The 20,023-nt window shown below is 45.8% G+C and overlaps 1 protein-coding gene across 5 annotated transcripts in view; it reads left to right on the forward strand.

Annotated features, from left to right (window-relative positions):
- Positions 1 to 20,023, forward strand: part of KIF20B (kinesin family member 20B) — a 1,912,547-nt gene that overhangs the window by 116,381 nt on the left and 1,776,143 nt on the right. For all 5 annotated transcript variants that reach the window (XM_044056921.1, XM_044056924.1, XM_044056926.1 and 2 more), the window contains exon 5: positions 9,899 to 10,037. In XM_044056921.1, coding sequence (XP_043912856.1) covers positions 9,899 to 10,037 — 139 coding nt within the window. The remainder of the gene's footprint in view (positions 1 to 9,898; positions 10,038 to 20,023) is intronic.

The following is a 20,023-nucleotide window of genomic DNA, read 5'->3' on the forward strand; positions in this document are numbered from 1 at the left end:
CCGCAGGAGCTCGCATTCACATCAACGTTCTGGGGATGAGTGGTCCTCCTAGCTTTGCAAGTTTTTCAGGATGTCCTCCTCAGAGTTGCGATTATAGTGCAGACTGACAAAATGTCAGTCTGGTATCTCAACAATTGGAGGGAACACATTCTTGCCCTCTTTCGGCAGGCTGTTTGGAATCTGGCGGTGGGCGATTTGGCAGAAGTTTCTGGTGGCAACACATATCCTGGGGAAGTCTACTCACACAACCTTACTTTCTAGACTTCCTGTGGGTGATTTGTGCTGTTGCTGCTGCTTGGCTGGGTCACCACACTTTTGTGTCATTGTAAAGTCCAGGGCCTTATTGGGTTCTACTGTGTTGCGGAATATCCTTAGTTCTTGGGGAGGATTTGCTGCAGCTGTGGACTGTGACTGTATCTCACAAGTTGAATCCCCATGGAACAGACAACATTGGATACAAAAGTTTTATGTCCTCTTCATAAGAATAGATCCGTGTTTCTTTCCATCTGGTATAACCTTTCTGCCCTCCAGCTTCTGAACTTTTTATTGATTTGGTGAGTCTTCTTTTTGTGATGACCAGACGGCAGAATTTTTTCATTCTGCTTGCCTAGTCTGACATTTCCCCTGGGTGTACTCTGTATTTGTGGAGGAAGTGAGGACTAGTTGATGTTGTATTTTGACAAGTGAGGAAAACTCTATCTGGAGAGCTCATGGAGAATTTGTTAGTCATGGGTAAGGGATGTGGAGCCAAGATGAGCTAAAGTTTTTAGAATCGGCTGGTGTCTGATCTGAGATGGATCTGAAATCCCACAGGTTGAACTAGGTGACCAACAACATAAATCTATCATTATGGTGAGTATATAACTAACTTTAATTTCTCCCTCCTTTTGAAAATGGCAAAGGGCGATTACCCCAAGCTTCCTCCCAGACTAGACCTGTACAGTTCAGGGGATGTTCGATACATCCCAGTTTGAAACCACTACAAATATTTGCTTGAGTAATAGATTCTAAGTACGTAAAGAGGTATTTAAACTTTGAGGATGTGTAGTAGATGTTAAAGAAGGCAAGAAAACCTGAAATCCATATATTAGCAAATAGAAAAGATTTTCTACTTGGTGCCAAGAAAGAACCAGGACAGTATTGCTCTGGTCCTGCAGTATCTGACAGTTACTATGCTCTGGCCTTTCATGCTTCATTATTATTGTCTATTTCTTTGCTATTTCAGCATGTTTGCCCCTAGATCCTTCCCTTTTAATGCCTTCCAGTTTTAAAATGTTTTTGAAAGGGGTGTTACCAAGTCTTCTAGAAAACAGGTGGCTCATCCTTGAGATCTTAACTTTGTTTTAGAACAATTAACTCTTGCTCCATTTGAATGAGCTCAATGGGTTCATTTGTGGTTCCTAAAATGGAAAACAGCTTTGCTGATTGCTCTGATTTATGCAAGAAGAATATCTGAGTTGCAGCCTGTTTATGGTGTATCAGCTTTATATAAATTTCTGCAAAGACTGAGTTTCCTTAAGAATTAATCCTCCTTTTATGCCAAAAGTGGTATCCAGGCTTACTTTGGGCCATGCTGTCAATCATCATCTTGTCTTTTTTCCGGAACCTAAAAATGAGGTATTCTCCATATACTCTGTCCACAGAGAACTCTTATCTTGAGAGACTGATGGGTTCTTCACTTCTTATGAAGGTAGCAAAAGGGTAGTCTGTTTTGGCCTTGATTATCTCAACTGTTTGTCTCATGCTATTACCCTTTGTTATACCCAAAGCAAATTGTAATTCTTGTCGGTGTCGAGGCTTTCCTCTATCAGGGTCTTTGGTTTCATCTTTGCCTTTTTGAAAGGGGGGGGAGATTCTAAAATGAGCGTTCTATAAGAAGCAACTTAGTCCCTTCTGCATATTACAAAGCACAACACACTATATACCTTCTTCAGGTCTAGAACAAGCTTTGCTTGCACTAATTTTTTAGGGACTCCAGGACCGTCGTCTTTCTCCCTTCCAATCCGTGTAAGCTATGGTAGTCTAGCCACATTGCTAAGGCTAATGCAGAAATGAAGAACCTACTACAGCAGTGTAAGTAAACGTACCATAATAATGGCTGTTCGAATGATCATTGCTGCAGTACCAGTTCCTCCTATACAATTTTGTATGTTTTTTTGCTAAAATGAGTGTGTCTGTGTTTATTTTTCTAACATTGATCTTTTCGGGCCTTTAGCCTCCCCTCTTTGTGGGCCTGTAAGTTCTGCTTCCCTGACCTCCATGGTCCTTAATTGCCATACTTGCAGGCTAATGTACCGGGGGCTCTCTACTGTCCCAACGTTTAGACAAGGCTCAAGGCATGAGAGGGCAAAGACTTGAAATGTAGTGTTTGACGTATGCAGAATAAGCTCTTGGTTTGCCAGGTGCTCCATTAAATGTGGATATGATGCAGTAGATGATTCATGCAGGGCAGAAACTGGTGTTAGTTTTGTGGAGGCAAGTTCGGCTGAGGACACTCCATGTAAATGCAGGGCTCCCTTTAGATTCACTAGAGAAAATGTGTCAAAGACTGGAGGAAGAGAGGAAGATTAGAACAAGGTTATTTCACTCCCCTGCCCCAAAATACAGCAGCAGCTACCTTATTGAAAGTTGTATCTCTTCTAGAGGCAAGAAGGAAAGCAGCAGAAGGGCAAGTAATCTAAATAGTGACCAGACCAAAAGAGAGAGCTTGGGGGTCCTCGGGCCAAAACCCACAGAGAGAGGATCCCAGTAAGAAATAGTGACCAGACCAAAAGGGAGAGCTTGGGGGTCTTCGGGCCAAAACCCACAGAGAGAGGGTCCCAGTAAGAAATAGTGACCAGACCAAAAGAGAGAGCTTGGGGGTCCTCGGGCCAAAACCCACAGAGAGAGGGTCCCACTGTGATTTGTGTTCATCCCTCTAAACCCACCCTGAACTCTTTATAAACCCTTCCAACACACAAGATAGTTGTGTAGCCCTTTTATGAAGGTCACCCAAAACAAATGGGCACTTTAGATGTTAATGCAGAGATGTGGAATACAGTTGCTAAGAAAATCAAGTTCCCTGGTATTTCACAGGACCCAGGGATCAAAACCCTTGGTCTATCTCTTTCTACAAGGCCTGCTGTTGTGCTGAGCCATAGAAGGTTACAAAAGCGGACCAAGGAAAGTGCTTTTACTGCAGAATTTTTATAGTCCCAAGTATAGAATGCATCTTACTACTTGCCCAGCTAACACACTCCCTACTCAACAAACTGCTAGCCTGCCCATCACACTCTACCTTAGTATCCCCTTCTACCCCAACCTGGTCTCTTAGTTCCGACCAGCACTTTCTAGACATCTATAAATCCAACAAAACTTATTGTAAACTGCTCTATAAACACACTGTGTCCCATGTGTGGAATAGGCTACCATCTCACATTCATAGCATCGCTAAGTTCCAGCTGTTTTAAACGGAAGTCAAGCACTTCTTTCTGAACTCAAGCCTGTCCTTGCCTAAATCCTCCATAATTTGCTTTTTCCTTTCTTTTTCTTTTCACTTCCTGTCTACATCTAATAATTCATTGACTAATCTGCTCACTAGACAATACTACATTATGCTACTTGGATAAGATATGTCATTATTGTAAATACTTAAATGTACTAGTTGTGTTTACTTGATTTTGTTTTTATTTTTATTCGTTATTCTTTTCACCTGATTACTGCTTATACAATTTTTGCTTATGTTGTATTGCTGCCCTGTTTTTCTTGAGTTTTGTATATTTCCTACTACAGTAAATATGAAAAGTTTGCACACCTCTGTTAAAATGCCAGGTTTTTGTGATATAAAAAATGAGACCACAATAAATCATTTCAAAACATTCCTCACCTTTAATGTGACCTATAACCTGTACAATTCAATTGAAAAACAAATCTGTTAGGGGAAAAATATATTAAAAAAAAAAAAAAAAAACTTACAATAAGTTAGTTGCGTAAGTGTGCACTAACTAGTACTTTTGTTGAAGCACCTTTTGATTTAATTACAGCGTTCAGTCTTCTTGGGTGGGAGTCTATCAGCACGGCACATCTTGACTTGGCAATATTTGCCCACTCTTCCTTGCAATAGCGTTCCAAATCTGTCAGATTGCGAGGGCATCTCTTGTGCACAGCCCTCTTCAGGTCACCCCACATATTTTCTGTTGGATTTAGCTCTGGGCTCTGGCTGGGCCATTCCAAAACTTTAGTTTTCTTCTGGTGAAAGCTTTCTTTTGTTGACTTAGATGTATGCTTGGGGTCATTGTCGTGTTGAAAGGTGAAATTCCTCTTCATCTTCAGCTTTCTAGTAGATGCCTGAAGGTTTTGGGCGAAAAGTGACTGGTATTTGGAACTGTTCATAATTCCTTCCACTTTGACTAAAGCCCCAGTTCCAGTTTAAGAAAAGCACCCCCAAAGCATGATGCTGCCACCACAGTGCTTCACCGTGGGGATGGTGTTCTTTTGGTGATGCAAAGTATCTTTGTGCCAAATGTACCTTTTGGAATTGTGGCCAGAAAGTTCAACCTTGGTCTCATCAGATGATAACATATTTTCCCATATGCTTTTGTGAGACATGCTGCAAGTGGATTGGACATGCTAAAATTGACCCTAGGCATGAGTGCGTGTGTGTGCCTTCTGTGGAAGGTTGGGCACCGGGCTGGCAACTCGACACCGTAAGACTCCACTGCCAATCATGAGCGGACAAGAGAATCCTTTGTGGTGACCCCTAACTGGGAAAAGCCGAAAGAGAGAGAGGTATTGTTTTGCAAAATTTAGCCCAGCCTGAATGTTTTTCTCTGTAAGAAAAGGTCTTGCAACCCTACTCCATAGCCAAGACATATGGAGAATATGGGAGATTCTTCTCACATGTAGTACACAACCAGTACTTGCCAGAAATTCCTGCAGCTCCTTCTTTGTTGCTGTAGGTCTCTTGTCAGCCTCCCTGAAAAGTTTTCATCTTGTCTTTTCATCAGTTTTGGAGGGACGTCCAGTTCTTTGCAATGTCACTGTCCCATGTTTTCATCACTTTTTGACTGTCTTCACTGTGTTCCATGGTATATCCACTGCTCTGGAAATTTTTTTGTACCCTTCTGACAGATACCTTTCAACAGTGAGATCCCTTTGATGCTTTGTAAGCTCTCTACAAACCATGGCTTTTGCTGTAGCAGGCAACTGAGTAAGTGTCTGGAAAATCCTACTAGGACAGCTGAACTTTATTTGGGGTTAATCAGTCTCTCTCCAATTGATGGCAGGTGTGTACCCAAGAAGACTGAATGGTGTAATTAAATCAAAAGATGCTTCAATAAAGTATTTGTTTAAGGGTGTGCACACTTTTATGCAACCAGCTTATTGTACGTGTTTTTATTTTTTACCCTAACAGATTTGTTTTTCAATTGAATTGTACAGGTTATAGGTCACATTAAAGGTGAGAAGTTTTGAAATGATTTACTGCGATCACATTTTTTTTTTATATCACAACCTGACATTTTAACAGGGGTGTCTAAACTTTTTATATCCTCTGGTCTCCACTGAAAACGGGCCATTGATTCAGATGGACTGACCCGGTTAACAAATATCAAATAACAATAAATAAAATGTGGAAGCTCAGCTTGCAGCAGTCAAGACTAAACAAGCTTCTAAAGTTACTGAAATTCACAATGTGAACCTTGTAGAACGTTCTTGTGCTCCTCTTTGTCCTCCTCCTCCTCTTAGAAGCTTACATAGTCACCTTGAACCTAAGGAACGTCTATCTACATGTACCCATAGCCAGAGTGGACAGATGATTTCTCACAGTTGAAACAGGGAGGTGTCATTATCATTTCACCTTCATGCACTTCAGTTTATTTACTGCCCCCATGATGTTTATTACTTGTCAACAGGAATTGCAGAGCAAAGGCAGCCGTATAGCTAAGACAATGGTCTAATCCAGTCAGCACTCCAGGGGAAATTGTTAATGCTCTGCAGTTAACTTTGACTTTATTTCAAAACCAAGATTTCTCCCTAAAATATGGTGCTAACGCACTTAATCTTTCAGGGCTTTGTACCATTATTGTTCCAAATCAAAATGAAACTGTCAAGGTGGATCAAACTGGTGCTGTTCGAGTAGGGCATGTGTGTTGTTGGCCTGGATCTCCAGATGTGCACTATGAATTCCTCTGGCACTGCTGGGGATACCAGCTCAAGGAAAAGAATCCTGGGGAGAAGGGGTGGGACAAAATGCATAGGAGGAGCTATAAAAAAATAAATGCTAGTTGTCATTCTAGCTAAGAAGGCATTGAAGCTCTTTTGGTATAATCTTTTACATCCTCATGCAATGCAGTGGTGTACTTCAACAGGCAGGGACTTTCTCCTACCTATTTTTCAGGCTGGTTCAGGATCTGCCACAGGAATCCATAATGGCCTTCAGGGCTGCTTAAATCCTGCTTAAGGAGACATCCTTGGTAGACCAGCTGAGTGCAGGAACCACAAGTGTGCATAGTATGCAGGGATGTATTTCTGTGCCTGTCTCTCACATGTGGGTGTACTAGTGAGGAATCCTCTTCCAATTCTGTAAGACTATTCAGAAAATTCTTCAGCAGGCTGCAGAAAGCAGGTTGTAGGCAACAGATGTATTCATAAGGTGGGTAGTTACTTTTTTCTCTGCTTCCCTCCCCCCAAACACCTCACTACCTGGAATGATACAGAATAGAATCATAGGAGGTTACTAGGCTAATGGCCTTGAGGCCCTTACAAGCCTAGACAAGAGTTTATCCCCCCCAAAAAATCTCAGTCAGCACCTGTCACCCCTGTCAATGAGGTACACAAATGGAACCCCTGGGACAAATCTGTGGTTTCCCATCCACTCCTCTAAGCTGCACTTGAAGAGGGTCAGTGAGGTACTCTGACGTATATGGGAAGTCTATTCCAGAGACGGGCCGGCCTCTGGGAGGCAGACCTGTCTCCCAGAGGCTGACCCGTCTATTTCAGAAACTGGGCAGACTCTGGGAGAGAAGCCTGTCTCTCCAGCAGGTTTTGTTGATGTCGCATATTAGATTTCGGCCTTTCGAGTGGGCAGTGGGCAAGAAGTTAGACTTTCAGATATGATGCATCTGTAGTACGGTAGGGTCTGACATTGCCTTGTATGCGAGACACGGATTACCTGTGAGCAATCTGTACTATACCGAGTAGAGTGATAGTGATTTGAGCCTGTCCGCATAGGATTCTCTTTGTGAGGTATTTCTGTGGTCTTTCCAGTTGGTGCAGGTGTTTGGAGAGGTACATACCAAACGGGTGTGGTGATCCAAATTACTGACCTAATGAGGGAGGAGTATAAAGCAGTAATCATCCTTTCTTCTGGATGCAGTCACTTTACTTATGAGATGAACCAAGTAAAAGACTTTTTTGACCACTGCTGCTATGTGATGTTGTCAACCTGGGTACCCAGGTCTCACCACAGGTTGTGTGCTAAGACTATGGAGGAAGATAAGCAAAAATGGTAAATATTGCCCCCTTTTTGCCTAGAAATCCCTTGCTTTCCTTCAGCTGAGTTTAAGAATAGAGCCCTTAGTGAAAAACCTCAGGCCACATTAGAACCCTTTCTTCTAAGGCCACTGCAGTCACTGCTGCTTTCCTGGGGAGGGGAGGACAGCACCCTGTTTGTCTTTGAATCATTGTGGCTGATATGTCCACACCATATCCAGAACTTGCATGCTCTCAGATTTTGTAAAGAACCAGAGCAAGATTTGTCACTGCCATTTTGCAGGGGCACCTTCAGGCTAGTCCTCACAAGGGTAACTACCGACCTAGTCCATAAGGTTCGAGAATCTTATAGGATCATAGGAAGTTACTAAAGAAAAATTCAAGAGAGGAAGCAGCCTTCAGCAAACGAAACCAGTAACAAATATACCCAAAGGCGAAGGCTACTAAGAACCACCCACTAGGGACGCCCCTAAGTACAAAATCGGATTTATTAAGCACATGTTTAATAAATCCGATTTTGAACCAAGGGGCATCCCTAGTGTGTAGTTTTTCGTAGCCTTCTCCTTTGGTTATATTTGTCATAGGAAGTTACTAGGCTATTGGGCTTAAGGCCCTTATAAGCCTAGTCCAAGAGTTTAGCTCATGTTTTAGACAGGTCAGCACCCGATGCCCCTGTCCAGCAGGGACACTGGTGGCATCCCAGTGATGTATTTTCTGCTTTCCATCCAGGTTATCCAAGTTGAGCATAAAAAGGGGCAAAAGAGGTACTCTTCTTGATATGAAGAAGTGGTTTCTGGGACACAACTGTCCCGCCAGAAGTCCTATTGATGTCAGAGACTAGGTTGAGGCCACTCGTGCAGGTTACTCGAGTGGAGCTTGACTTGCAGATATGCAACAGTCCCATCAAGGCAGAATCCAAGATCGCCTTGTAAGCCAGACAGAGGTAAACTCTGAGGAGTTTGTATGAAACTGAGTAGAGGGATAGGACTTTTAGCCTGTCTTTGTATGGTGGAGTTTTGAGGCCTTGGATTCTCCTGGTGATGAACCTCTGTGGTCACTCCAGCTGCAGAATGTGCTTTGTGAGGTACATGCTGAGTAGGGCATTGTACTCAGTAATGGGCCTTATAAGAATACAGGGATGTTTATGACCTTCTTGTGCCTGAATGAGAGACCCTTACTTATGAGGTGGGCCATGTAGAAAGCTTTCAGTACAACGGAAGTAACACGGTGGTCAAAAGTCAGGTTGCTATCAACCTGGGTGCCCAAATCCCTCACGACTGATTGCGTGCTTAGATCTTGTTATTAATGTGATAATTGGTGGGGATGTTGCTCTCCCCAAAGGGGAATGATTATGCATTTTGTGTTACTCAGCTTGAGGCCATCTTTCTGGCACCAGTCATTTGGGTGAGACCCTCTTGGGGGATGTCCACATCACTAGGGGAATTGTTGACTGCACCCAGCTTGCAGTAATCTGCAAACTTGTTCAGCTATAGCCCAGTGGTTTTGGCCTGCACCTCAGAAAAGTATTTCTGAAATAACAGTAGCCCCAAGACTGAACCCTGGGGTATGTTGCTCGTTGCGGGCCTACAGCTTTTAGGTGGCTTCCCGTATTTTGACTAGGTGGGTTCTGTCAATGAGCTCGTTAGCTACCCATCTGATAACAGATGTTTTGAAGCCTAGTTGAAAGAGTTCATCTATTATGCCAGAGTGGGGAATAGTGTTGAAGGCTTTGGCCTGGTCAAGGTAGGCAGTGTGCACTGTCTTCCCCTCGTTCATGGCTTTGGTGACAGTCTCAAAGAAGTCCTACCAAATTTAGTAGAAATGACCTCCTCGACGAAGCCAAACTCAAATGTCCCTGTTAATGAGGTCCATGATTGCAGATCCGGCTAGTCAGGCTGATCGGTCTAATTTCCCGGATGTGTGGATGCTCCACCTTTGTGCAAAGGAAATGGCAGTGGCTGGCCCCCACTCAGCTGGGACAAAGCTGGTACAAGAGAGAACTATGAAAGAGTTACTGCTAAAGAAGTAAACTAATCGAAGAGCATTGTAAAGTTGTGTTAATCACTTCATAATAGTAGATAAAGTATTTCACTGTTGTAGTACCAGTTCTCCTTTCTCCCCTCTTTCTTCAGGGATCCTTGAGTTGGGGTGACTGTTTTATTCACTGGTGTGCTGTTAGTATTGCAGTTAACTTTGTGAACAGCCATGTAACTGTACTGTCATCATCGCATGAAACTGTTCTATAATAATGGGATTTTCTGCTACTTCATATACCAGGGCTGCATGGTGCTATAGGTAACTAGCCAATGCTGAAAATTTGGAGCATGCATAAATTTTCAGTACATTCCCAGACTGCGTTGTCAAGGAGCAGTTATTTACATCATATTTTTCCCCTGTTGTTCATCTCATGTATATAATTAATTCCTAGGTTTTTGGGCCCGTTACAACACAAGAAGAGTTGTTTGACAGTACTGTGAAACAGCTGGTGCAAGAATTTTTGTATGGGCAAAATTCTTTGCTTTTTACATATGGAGTTACCAATGCTGGGAAAACCTACACGTTTCAAGGTAAGGGAGAGTTATTTATTTTAACTTAAGATGAAGGAATATGTGATATGTTATTACATTCTATTTGTTTTAAGACTGTGTAAACGTTTATGGTAGTGCATTGTATTTGTAACTATTTATTTCAGATTGGATAAGCTTTATGTACGCTGAGTGTATTTCTCTTAGATCATATGCATGTAACGTGAGTTGCTAGTGCTCTGGTATATATCACTGTTTTAATGTACTGGTTAATCCCATGAATGCTTACTAAGTAATAGGTTTATATTGTGCTTATCAGAGGAGTGTCATGTTCTGATAATTTGCTCTGTACCTCTGCGTGTATGTAAGTCTCTGATATAATCCATGCACTCTAAGGACCTCTTACTAAGTTGGCCACTGTCCCCTATTTCTTGACCAGTAGACTATACTGCATATGTCGGCTATTTAGCCTCAGGAAATGACTGACAGACAACTTGTTTTAAGTTGTATCTCTTTAATTGCTGTGTACTGGCTGTAAAATGATTTTGTCTTTGTTATAATTTGACCTGAGGGTGGGAAACCCGCTACACTCTGCCTTTCTATGTTCCCCTCTTACTCTAGCATTCTGCTCCCTATATTCACATTTCTGATGCGTTATTCCAAAACCCTCTCCAAATGACCTTGCTACTTCCATACAGCCGCGTCTGTTGCTTTTCCTACTTAATCTCGATTTAATTTTTAGTCCCATTTCCAACTGTCTTTCTCCCTCCCATACTGCTTTGCACTATATCCATTCATAATCACAGCCCTCCCTAATACAGTTTGGAATAGATAGGTAGTATCTTTTACTTTTCCTACAATTAATCCTAATTTCTTCTTTTTTTGACTGCATCATTATACTCCAGCCTTTTGTATCCCTCTATTCCTAACATTCCAGGGAAGATACCAGGATAACCTAATTCTCTTCTTTTGTAGAAAATACTTCTGTCCTTATCTATCCTGTACCCGCTGTCCGAAGCCACCATCACTGAATCTCTTGGTACCCTATAACCACTTGTTTCATCCTCCATTGCTACTTCCCCACTACCCGACATCTATAAAATACAGATTCCTATACTTATGCCACTCCTCAGCTTATCTTCTATTCTTCTCCTCCTAGTGTGCCATCTTTCATCCTACCATGACTCATTAGTATGTGTCAACATCTCTCCAAATCTGTTTCAGTCACGTGTCTATACTTCCTCGTTACACTCTCCACACATTGCACTAAACCTGTTTAATATTGCCCCTCACTTTTATTCTAAATATAGACTGATTTAGGCTTGGCAGCCTAAATAGGAATTAAAAGGAATAGGAACTTGGCAGTTCACCTATGTTGGCTTAAACTGCCAAGCCTACTGCAGTTCAACCAGCTAATAGTGGCACATAAAGTCCTTTCCCAACCAGAAAATACACCTGCACTAAAAAATATCCGCCCCTACACTAGCACCCGGCCACTGCGATGATCCACTAGACTCCTAGTTCAAACATACAAATCCAACTACTCAGCTGGGGACTTGTTTGCCAACTCTGTTGGAAAAATATGGAACAGACTCCCAGCTGACTTGACCCTAGAACTCTCACTAACTCAATTCAAAAACAAACTCAAGAAATACTTCAAAACTCATTGGTTATGTCCTTTCACTAACTCCGACTAGTGACCTCTCTATTTCTTAGGTGCCTTAAACTACTAACTTTTTTCTACCACTCCATTTCAGGAAGGGTCAGTTGTATAGCTGCTGCTCAGTGTGTCTTAAACCAGAATGTAATGTTATGTATGTTTAACTTTGAAAATAAGTACTATATGTGCTAAATGCTGGTATTGCTTATAACTGTAATCTGCTTGAAACTAGCCTTTACTAAATGTTCACTGTGTATTATCTTGGAGCTTTTCTCCCCGGGCCTTCACTAAAAATGGACATGTATCCAGTCGGACTATCTCGATTAACAAATGTAAAATAAAATTTAACTGCACTTCAGCTCAAACCAAAACAAAATTAAGTACGAGAATCTTATCCAAAAAAAGTGTACATAATTCCCCAATATACGAAAATTCTTCTAGGAGGAGATATACACCTTAATCCTGGCTTCACCTATCACAATGAACACAGAGATAATTCCCTCACACGTACTTCTGTAACCCAACAACAGCCAATCTCCAACCCTGGTGATCTACTTTATACTGCATTAAATATTAGAAACATAAGAAATAGGATTACCCAGCATAAGCCTGACATTCTCACTGTAACTGAAACTTTGCTTAAACCCAGCATAACTGACTCAAAGGTTACATCTCTTGGCTATAATGTCCTCCATAATGACCGTTTAAAGAGGAAAGGTGGTATTGTTTTAACATTTCCCAATGCCTACCACATTTACCCTTGCAGCAAACCAATACCAAAATTCAGTTCAACAGAGCTTTACTGTTTTTCTCAAAGTACACAGTTATAAACAAAATATCCATTACTGTCGTTTTATGTTCCTTCTGGTGACAATACAGCTGTAGTGGAGGATCTCCTCTAGTGGATATCCATAACATTTCCACAAGAAAAACTATTACTAGGTGATGCGAATGTTAATTGGTGGGGCATAAACTCTAACTCCCTTACATTTAGCATGAACTTGCATGTTTCACAAAACTAATTGCTGGTTACTACTTTTTAGTTAATTACTAGTTAATTTCTAGTTAATTACTAATTGCTAGCCCCACACATTATAACAACACATCAAATTCACTACTAACCTGTATCCCAGTATTAGACCCTAGCAAATGCTCCACCACAAGTAAAATGTCAGGTGCACTCACTGATTATCTCTGTCTATACAACCAGACACTTCTTTCATCCAGTTAAACCGCATATTTCTGAAACAGGTCTATATTATATCCTCGAAGAGGCATTCCACTGAACGCCTCTTCATCGACACTTAAACAGCGACAGTAGAAAACGCTGAATGTTTACATCAGCTATTTCTTTCCCTGGGAAAGAAATCTCTTGGCTATCCCTGTTAGTTTGCCGTCTTCCCCACTGTAGTGGGATCTCAGAGTTGGTATATTTAGTTAGGGGGTATGAGGGGCACAGCCCCCCACGTTGGGGTCGTGTGTGTGGGGGGGTGAACCCCCCGCCCCCCCCCCCCCTTAGTCTGTAGTGATGTTTTTGTGTTGAGGGCAAGCCATTTCTTTCCCAGGGGAAAATAAATCGCTGATGTGAATGTTCAAAGTTTTCTGCTTTCGTTGTTTACGTGTCAATGAAGAGGCGTTTAATTGGACGTCTCTTAGAGGATATAGTATAGACTCTTCTAAAACAACACGCAACCTTCCCAAGATTAACCAAGAAATGTTCATTACTCCACTGTCCTCTATTAGCTGGAACTTCCTAAAACTCCTTCCCATAGACGAAGTTGTACGTGAATTCAGTACAACTTTTCTAAATATCCTAAATAGCCTTGCAACTCCTAGAAGGAAGAGACTAAAAATGAATCGTGCAGTTTGGCTGTCCAAACAAGAGTAGAATGCTAATGCAGGATAGAGAAAAAGGATGGAAAGATGGCAAAAATATAAAGCACCTCAATATCTTAAACTTCAGGATGCTTCACAATCAGACTAAAAAGAAAATAAAGGCAATAAACTGTACTCTAATAACTTTCAGAATAATACCAAACACAACCTTAAATTTCGACATCCATTAAAGAAATCTTGCTTCCTAAGCAAAGATTTCAACCCAAACCTCTCTCCCGATTACTCACCACTCAAAACTGAAATACAGTTCCGTATACATAGTATAGCATCTCTTAACCAAGGATTCCTCAACATCTAATCCCAACCCTGCCCAACACATCTTCACATCCATTTTCATATTCAAACCTGTGCCTACGTGTGTATAAAACTACTCTTAAACTTAAACTGTGCCCTTCTTCTGCTGTTAACCTTCCAAGCAAGTACCTAAAAATAGCAGCCAGCATCATTCATTGCCTGTCCTGTCTCAATCCTTGTAAATAGTCCAGGAATCCCATATTCCCTCTCTCTGGAAGAAGTCACATATCCCCAGCACAAAGGGGGAAATTCAACAGACGTTGATAAGATTGCTATAGAGTACTTGAAGTGTATTCAAAAACAATTGCTAGGATATCTCCTGCATGAAGAACTCTTGATCTGAAGTAGTTAACTTCACATGATCAGCAACCTGTGGGTATCTGATCCGATTCGGATCCGAGCCGGCAGCTTTCCTAGCAAAAGATCTGAGCTCCAAGCCTCTCCCCCTACCCATAATGCCCTGCTACCTCCCTCTAACCCTCGGATCTCGTTTGCTGCGGCTTCTTGAAGCATCTGAAGAACGAGCTCCTAGCGTTTGGTTTGTGAGTTGTGTAGATTTAACTTTTTTCCCTTAAATTCACTTTTTCTAAGTGTTTGACACCCCTTCTCTTCTATCTAGGTAGTTTATCTTTAGTTCTTTAGTGTAAATTTAAATCCCCTCCCCCCTTCTGTCTGTGTGTGAAGGTGTGTGCGTGTGGGCCTAATCTTGTTAGTATGTCCGAGGCCCCAAAAGCTATTCTTTCAAAATGCTCAGAGCGTGGCCATAAGCTGTCCCCAGCGGATGGCCACACTCTGTGCATTATTTGCCTGGGTGTAGACCATCTTTCTTCAGGCTGCACTATCTGTGCAGCCTTCAACCCCAGGGCTTTGAGGGATAGGCGGACTAAGGTAGTCCTTGCAGGCCTTTTACCCCCGGATTTAGCTTTGTCGTCCTCCCCCTCCGTGGCGCCAGCTGCCCCACCGACCGTTCCCGCTCACCTGGCCGGGACTCAAATTCCCGCTTCTCCTCAGGAGGAAAGGGAATAGAGGAAAAAGGACAGGAAGGATAAAGAGTGGGAGAGAGACGGGCATCGTAGCCACAAGAGGCAGGCCGATTCAACTCCCTCGGCCCCGCCATCTAAGCAGCTAGCCTCCCCTCTTAAGGTCTTCAGGTCTTCCCCCTCCAGGCTTCGATCTCCACATTTCTCCCTAGAGCTGGAGGAGGAGACCTGGTCACCTTTGAGGTTGTCCAGGCTGCCTTCCCGGCCAGCCTCGGCAGCCTCATCCAGGTCCACTAGAAGTTTATCTGACACGGATATGGATCGGATGATGCGTCAATTTCTTCAGGCCTAGCTGCAGATGGGAGTGCTTTTGCCCCCCCCCCCTCCGGGGGGGGGAGCTCTACCCCCTTTTTCGCCCCCATTGCTCCTTCTCCGACCCGCTACCGGGGTTTGGAGCTGTCTGATCAGAGTAGCTTCGGAGCCGGGGTGGTGTCGGCGCCGACAGTGTTTCCTACTTCGGCTCCAACTGTACCTTCGAGTTTGTCTGATCCCTTTTCGGATCCGAGCTCTCAGGACCATGAGATGAGCGTTGGATCCGGAGGGGTTAGTGTGCCGTCAGCTCTGTTGAGGTATGATCGCACTGCCCTTTCGGATCCGATCGGGTCATCTCCAGCGATGATCCAAGTGCCGGATCCTAGGAGACTGCTTTCGGATTCTAGGGAGAGCAGCTCACCCTCTGCATTCGACGTCGTGGAGAGGGTTCTTTCGAGGGATTCGAGGTCCCAGGCTCTGGCTACGGATCCACCCGCCATTCCCTCTGATGGGCCTATCGTCCATCATCCGGCCACAGGGACAGCCTGCGCCTACGTCGCAGATGGTTCCCATGGAGGAACAGGACGTTGTTGGTGAGCCCTCCTCGGACAGCCCCCCCCCCCCCCCCGAGGGAGGTCCCTCACAAACACAAGTGCAAGAGGAGGCACTTGGACTCACCCGAGTCCCTCACAGAAGACACTGACTCTGAGGAAGGGGAAGGTTCCCCCAGGTCACCCCCCGAAGACGTCTCCTTTGGAGACCTTATGGAAATGCTTCGTATTAGCGGGGGGTGGTCAGCCCAAAAGCCTTCCTCGGACGAGTCTGTCTTTCTGGAGGCGTTCGCAGGCCCATCTACCTCTTGGATGTCCCCTTCCGCCGATCCCCTGGTGGGCCTCATAACTACCAGGGCATGGAAGGAGTTGGACACTGTGGAGCCAATACCCAAGAGACCGGATAGGATTCCCCCCCCCCCCCCCAAAGACAGGACAGTTTGGAGCAAGGGTGCCCCTGTAGATGCCATGGTGGTGGCAGCTGCAACCAAGAAGGAATTGGCATAGGAAAGTTCCTCGGTACATCCTCCAGACAAGGAGTCTCGGGCGATGGACCGCCTCGGAAAGTGGATGTTCGCTTCAGCAACCTTCTCTGTAAGGTCACTGAACTATATGGCACACGTGATTCGACTACAGCGAGACCTAATCGGAGTACGCTGGGTCACCCCCAGAGTCCATGTCGGCGGAGGACAAACGGACCTTCTCTGCACGAATGGCCACTCTTAAGTCTATTACAAATACCTCTGCAGCTTCTTTCCCATGCCACGGAAGGAGTGGTTAGAGCCAGCGGAACAGGCATGGTCTTATGATGACAAGCCTAGCTCCATCTCTGCGACTTTGCGGAACCCTTCAAGGCGCCCTTTGCGAACGCCCCCTTTGACGGTTCTACGCTTTTCGGAAAGACTGTTCGCGACCCGCTACTCCAGAGCGAGAAGGACAGGAAAACGTCTGCTGTCGGGATCTGTTTCTCACCTCCTTAGAGGTCCTCCTCCAGGAACCAAAGAGGACAGAGGAAGATGTGGTTCTGGAAATCCCAACAATCCCATTTTGCTCCGGATCCCTCGTCCTTCAGAGGCAGAGGAGGACAGGGTGGTTAGAGGCAGATGAATTTTGGGTCGAGGGAACCCTTTTCCGATCGACCCACACAGCAACCCTGAGGGCTTGCCCGACTGCTTCTCTCTGGAGGCAGTCGGGGGGGGGGGGTGCTTCTCGGAGCATCTAGCACATTGGGAGTCCATTACAACAGATCGCTGGGTGCTCTGGATCATATCCAGAGGTTACTCAATCCCATTCCTAAATGCCCCCCCCCCCCCCGGTCGGGGCACCTCCCTGATGTACCACCCAATCAGAGGGAGGTAGCAGCCCTCGAAGTGAAAACTTCTAGAAAAAAGAGCCATCCAGCATCCGAGCCGGCAACTTATTTCACAGCTAATAGATCCGAGCTCCTAGCTCCTCCCCTTACCCATAACCCCCTGCTAACCCTGACTGACCCCAGATCTAGTTTGCCGTGCTTAAACTCAGCAGCTAGGTTACGAGCTCTTGCTTAGATAAGTGATTTTCTTATAAATCCCCTCAAAGTGTGTCTGGTTAGGTTCCTTAGCATTAAAAACCCTATATTTAATTATTTTTTGTGTTCTCCTCCCCTCCTTTCGCTGGTTCGTAGTGTGTGTGTGTGTTCCTGTCAGTTGGGGCCTTACGTGTGAGTGTTTTTTGTTTTGTAGTCCAAAAAAAAAAAAAAAATGTCTGAGGCCCCAAAGTTGTTTTTTTCCAAGTGCACAGAGTGCGGCCATAAGCTCTCACCGGTGGATGGCCACACTCTGTGCCCGGTGCCTTGGGGTTGAACACCTATCTTATGGTTGCGGTATTTGCGCTGCATTCAACCCCAGGGCACTGAAGGACCGGAGGTCGAAGCTGATCCTGGCGGGACTTTTGCCCCCGGATTCGGCTTCGGCCTCCGGTACTTCTGTGGCCTCCTCCCAGGCCTTGGTGGCAGCCACTCCTGCCTTTCTTCCCCCCGGCCGGGACTCAAACTCCCGCTTCTGCGCCGGAGGAGGGAGAGGCCAGGAAGGAAAAGAAGAGGGAGAATCACCACAAGCGGAGGGCCGAGGCCTCCGCGTCGGCCCCTCCAGCTAAGCGGGCTTCTCCCTCTAGGTCTTCCAGGTCTAAGTCTCTTCCTTCTCGGACCCGGTCTCCATGCTTTTCACCGGGTCCCGAGGAAGGGGAGAACCAATCTCCGTTGAGGTCACCGAGGCGGCACTCCCGGCCTGCCTCGGTGGCCTCGTCGAGATCAACATGGAGCCTGTCTGAAGCAGATTTGGACCGTGTGAGAAGGTTCATCCAGGCCCAAATGCAGATGGGAGTGCTCTTGCCTCCCCCCCCCCCCTCTGGGGGGAGCTCAACACCCTATTTTGCCCCAGTAGCTCCTTCTCCGACCCGCTTCCTGGGTACGGAGCCGGGCCGCGTCGGAGCTGGGGTCGGGTCGGCGCCGACAGTATCTGGTACTTCAGCGCAGACGCTCCCCTCGAGCTTGTCGGATCGAGCTCTCGGAGCCGTGCTCTGAGCTTCGGTTCTGCGGGGTTTAGTGTGCCTTCGGCTCCGTCCAGGTCTGAGCATACTGGCCTCTCTGATCCGTTGGTCTCGGCGCCGGCTCCGATCCGCCCTTCGGATCCGGGCAAAGGTAGACTGTCAGATCCCACTGAGAGCAGCTCTCCCTCGGCATTCGAGGTGGTGGAGAGGGCACTGTTGAGGGCATCCAGGCCCCCGCTCTATGCTAGGGCTCCATCCCGCACTCCCTCTCGTTTGGGTCAGGCTTCCGTCACTCGACCTCAGGGGACAGCCTGCTTTGACATCTCTGGTCTTTCCACTAGAACAGGACGTTGCTGGTGAGTCCTCCTCAGACAGCCTCCCTGAGGATGTTCCTCACAAGCGGAAATGTAAGAGGAGGCACGTGGAGTCCCCAGAGTCCTTAACAGAAGATACGGATTTGGATGACTGGGAAGGCTCCCCAAGATCACCCCCCGAGGATGTCTCCGGAGACATCATGGAAATGCTTAGGATCGGAGGGGGGGGTGGTCTGCCCCCAAGGCTTCCTCTGACGAATCCGTGTTCCTGGAGGCGTTCGAAGCAGGCCCATCTACCTCTTGGGTGTCCCCTCCGGCTGACCCCCTGGTGGACCTAATTACCACCAGGGCGGTGAAGGAGCCGGACACTGTGGAGCCAGTTCCCAAATGCCCCGATAGGATCCTGAGCCCCCCTTCGGAGAAGTCCCACTGGAGCAAGGGTCCCCCCATAGATGCCATGTTGGTGGCGGCAGTCACCAAGAGGGAATTAGCTCAGGAGAGTCCCTCTGTGCATCCACCGAGCAAGGAGTCCCGCTCGATGGATCGCCTAGGGAAGCGGGTCTTTAGTTCAGCGACCTTCTCAGTAAGGTCCCTGAACTACATGGCGCATGTCATTAGGATGCAGCGAGACCTTATCAAAGAGTACGTTGCTTCCCCCCCCGGAATCCATGTCTGCGGAAAACAAGCAGTTGTATTCCACTCGCATGACCACTCTAAGATCAATATCGAATACCTCTATGCGGCTTTTATCCCATGCCACTGAGGGAGCAGCTAGAGCCAGCGGAGCAGGCCTAGTCATGAGAAGTCAGGCCTGGCTCCAACACTGACTTCGCAGAACCCTTCAAGGCATCATTTGCGAATGCCCCTTTTGATGGTTCTGCCTTATTTGGCAAGACCGTTCGAGACTTTAGTCCAGAGTGAAAAGGACGGGAAAACGCTGTCTGCCATCGGAGTCCGCTTCTCTGCTACCCAGAGGTACTTCTCCAAGAACCAAAAGGGACAGAAGAAGATGTGGTTCCGGAAATCGTAGCATTCCCAACCTGCTCCGGACAACCAGTCTTTCCGTGGCAGAGGAGGACAGGGAGGACGCCGCCCTAGAGGCAGAGGGGGCCAGAAAAATTTGGGGTGCAGAGAATCTTTCTCTGATCGGCCCACACAGCAACCCTGAGGGGTGGCCCGACTGCTCCACTCTGGAGGCAGTCGGGGGGCGTTTCTCCAGGCACCTGGCAAATTGGGAGTCCATCACAACGGATCGCTGGGTGCTTCGCATCATATCCAGAGGTTATCACATTCCCCTGTATCACGTCCCCAAAATCAGAAACCTTCCCGATGTACCACCCGATCAGAGGGAGGTAGCAGCTGCAGAGATTCGGCAGCTCCTAGAAAAAAGAGCCATCCAACCCATCCCCCCAGACCAGTTCGGATTAGGTTTTACTCCAGGTTCTTTTTGGTGCTAAAAAGACGGGGGACTTAAGGCCAATCCTCGACCTTTCTT

Source organism: Protopterus annectens, chromosome 14.part0, assembly GCF_019279795.1.
Source record: "Protopterus annectens isolate FY-2018-M chromosome 14.part0, PAN1.0, whole genome shotgun sequence".
Classification (NCBI taxonomy): Eukaryota; Metazoa; Chordata; order Ceratodontiformes; family Protopteridae; genus Protopterus; species Protopterus annectens.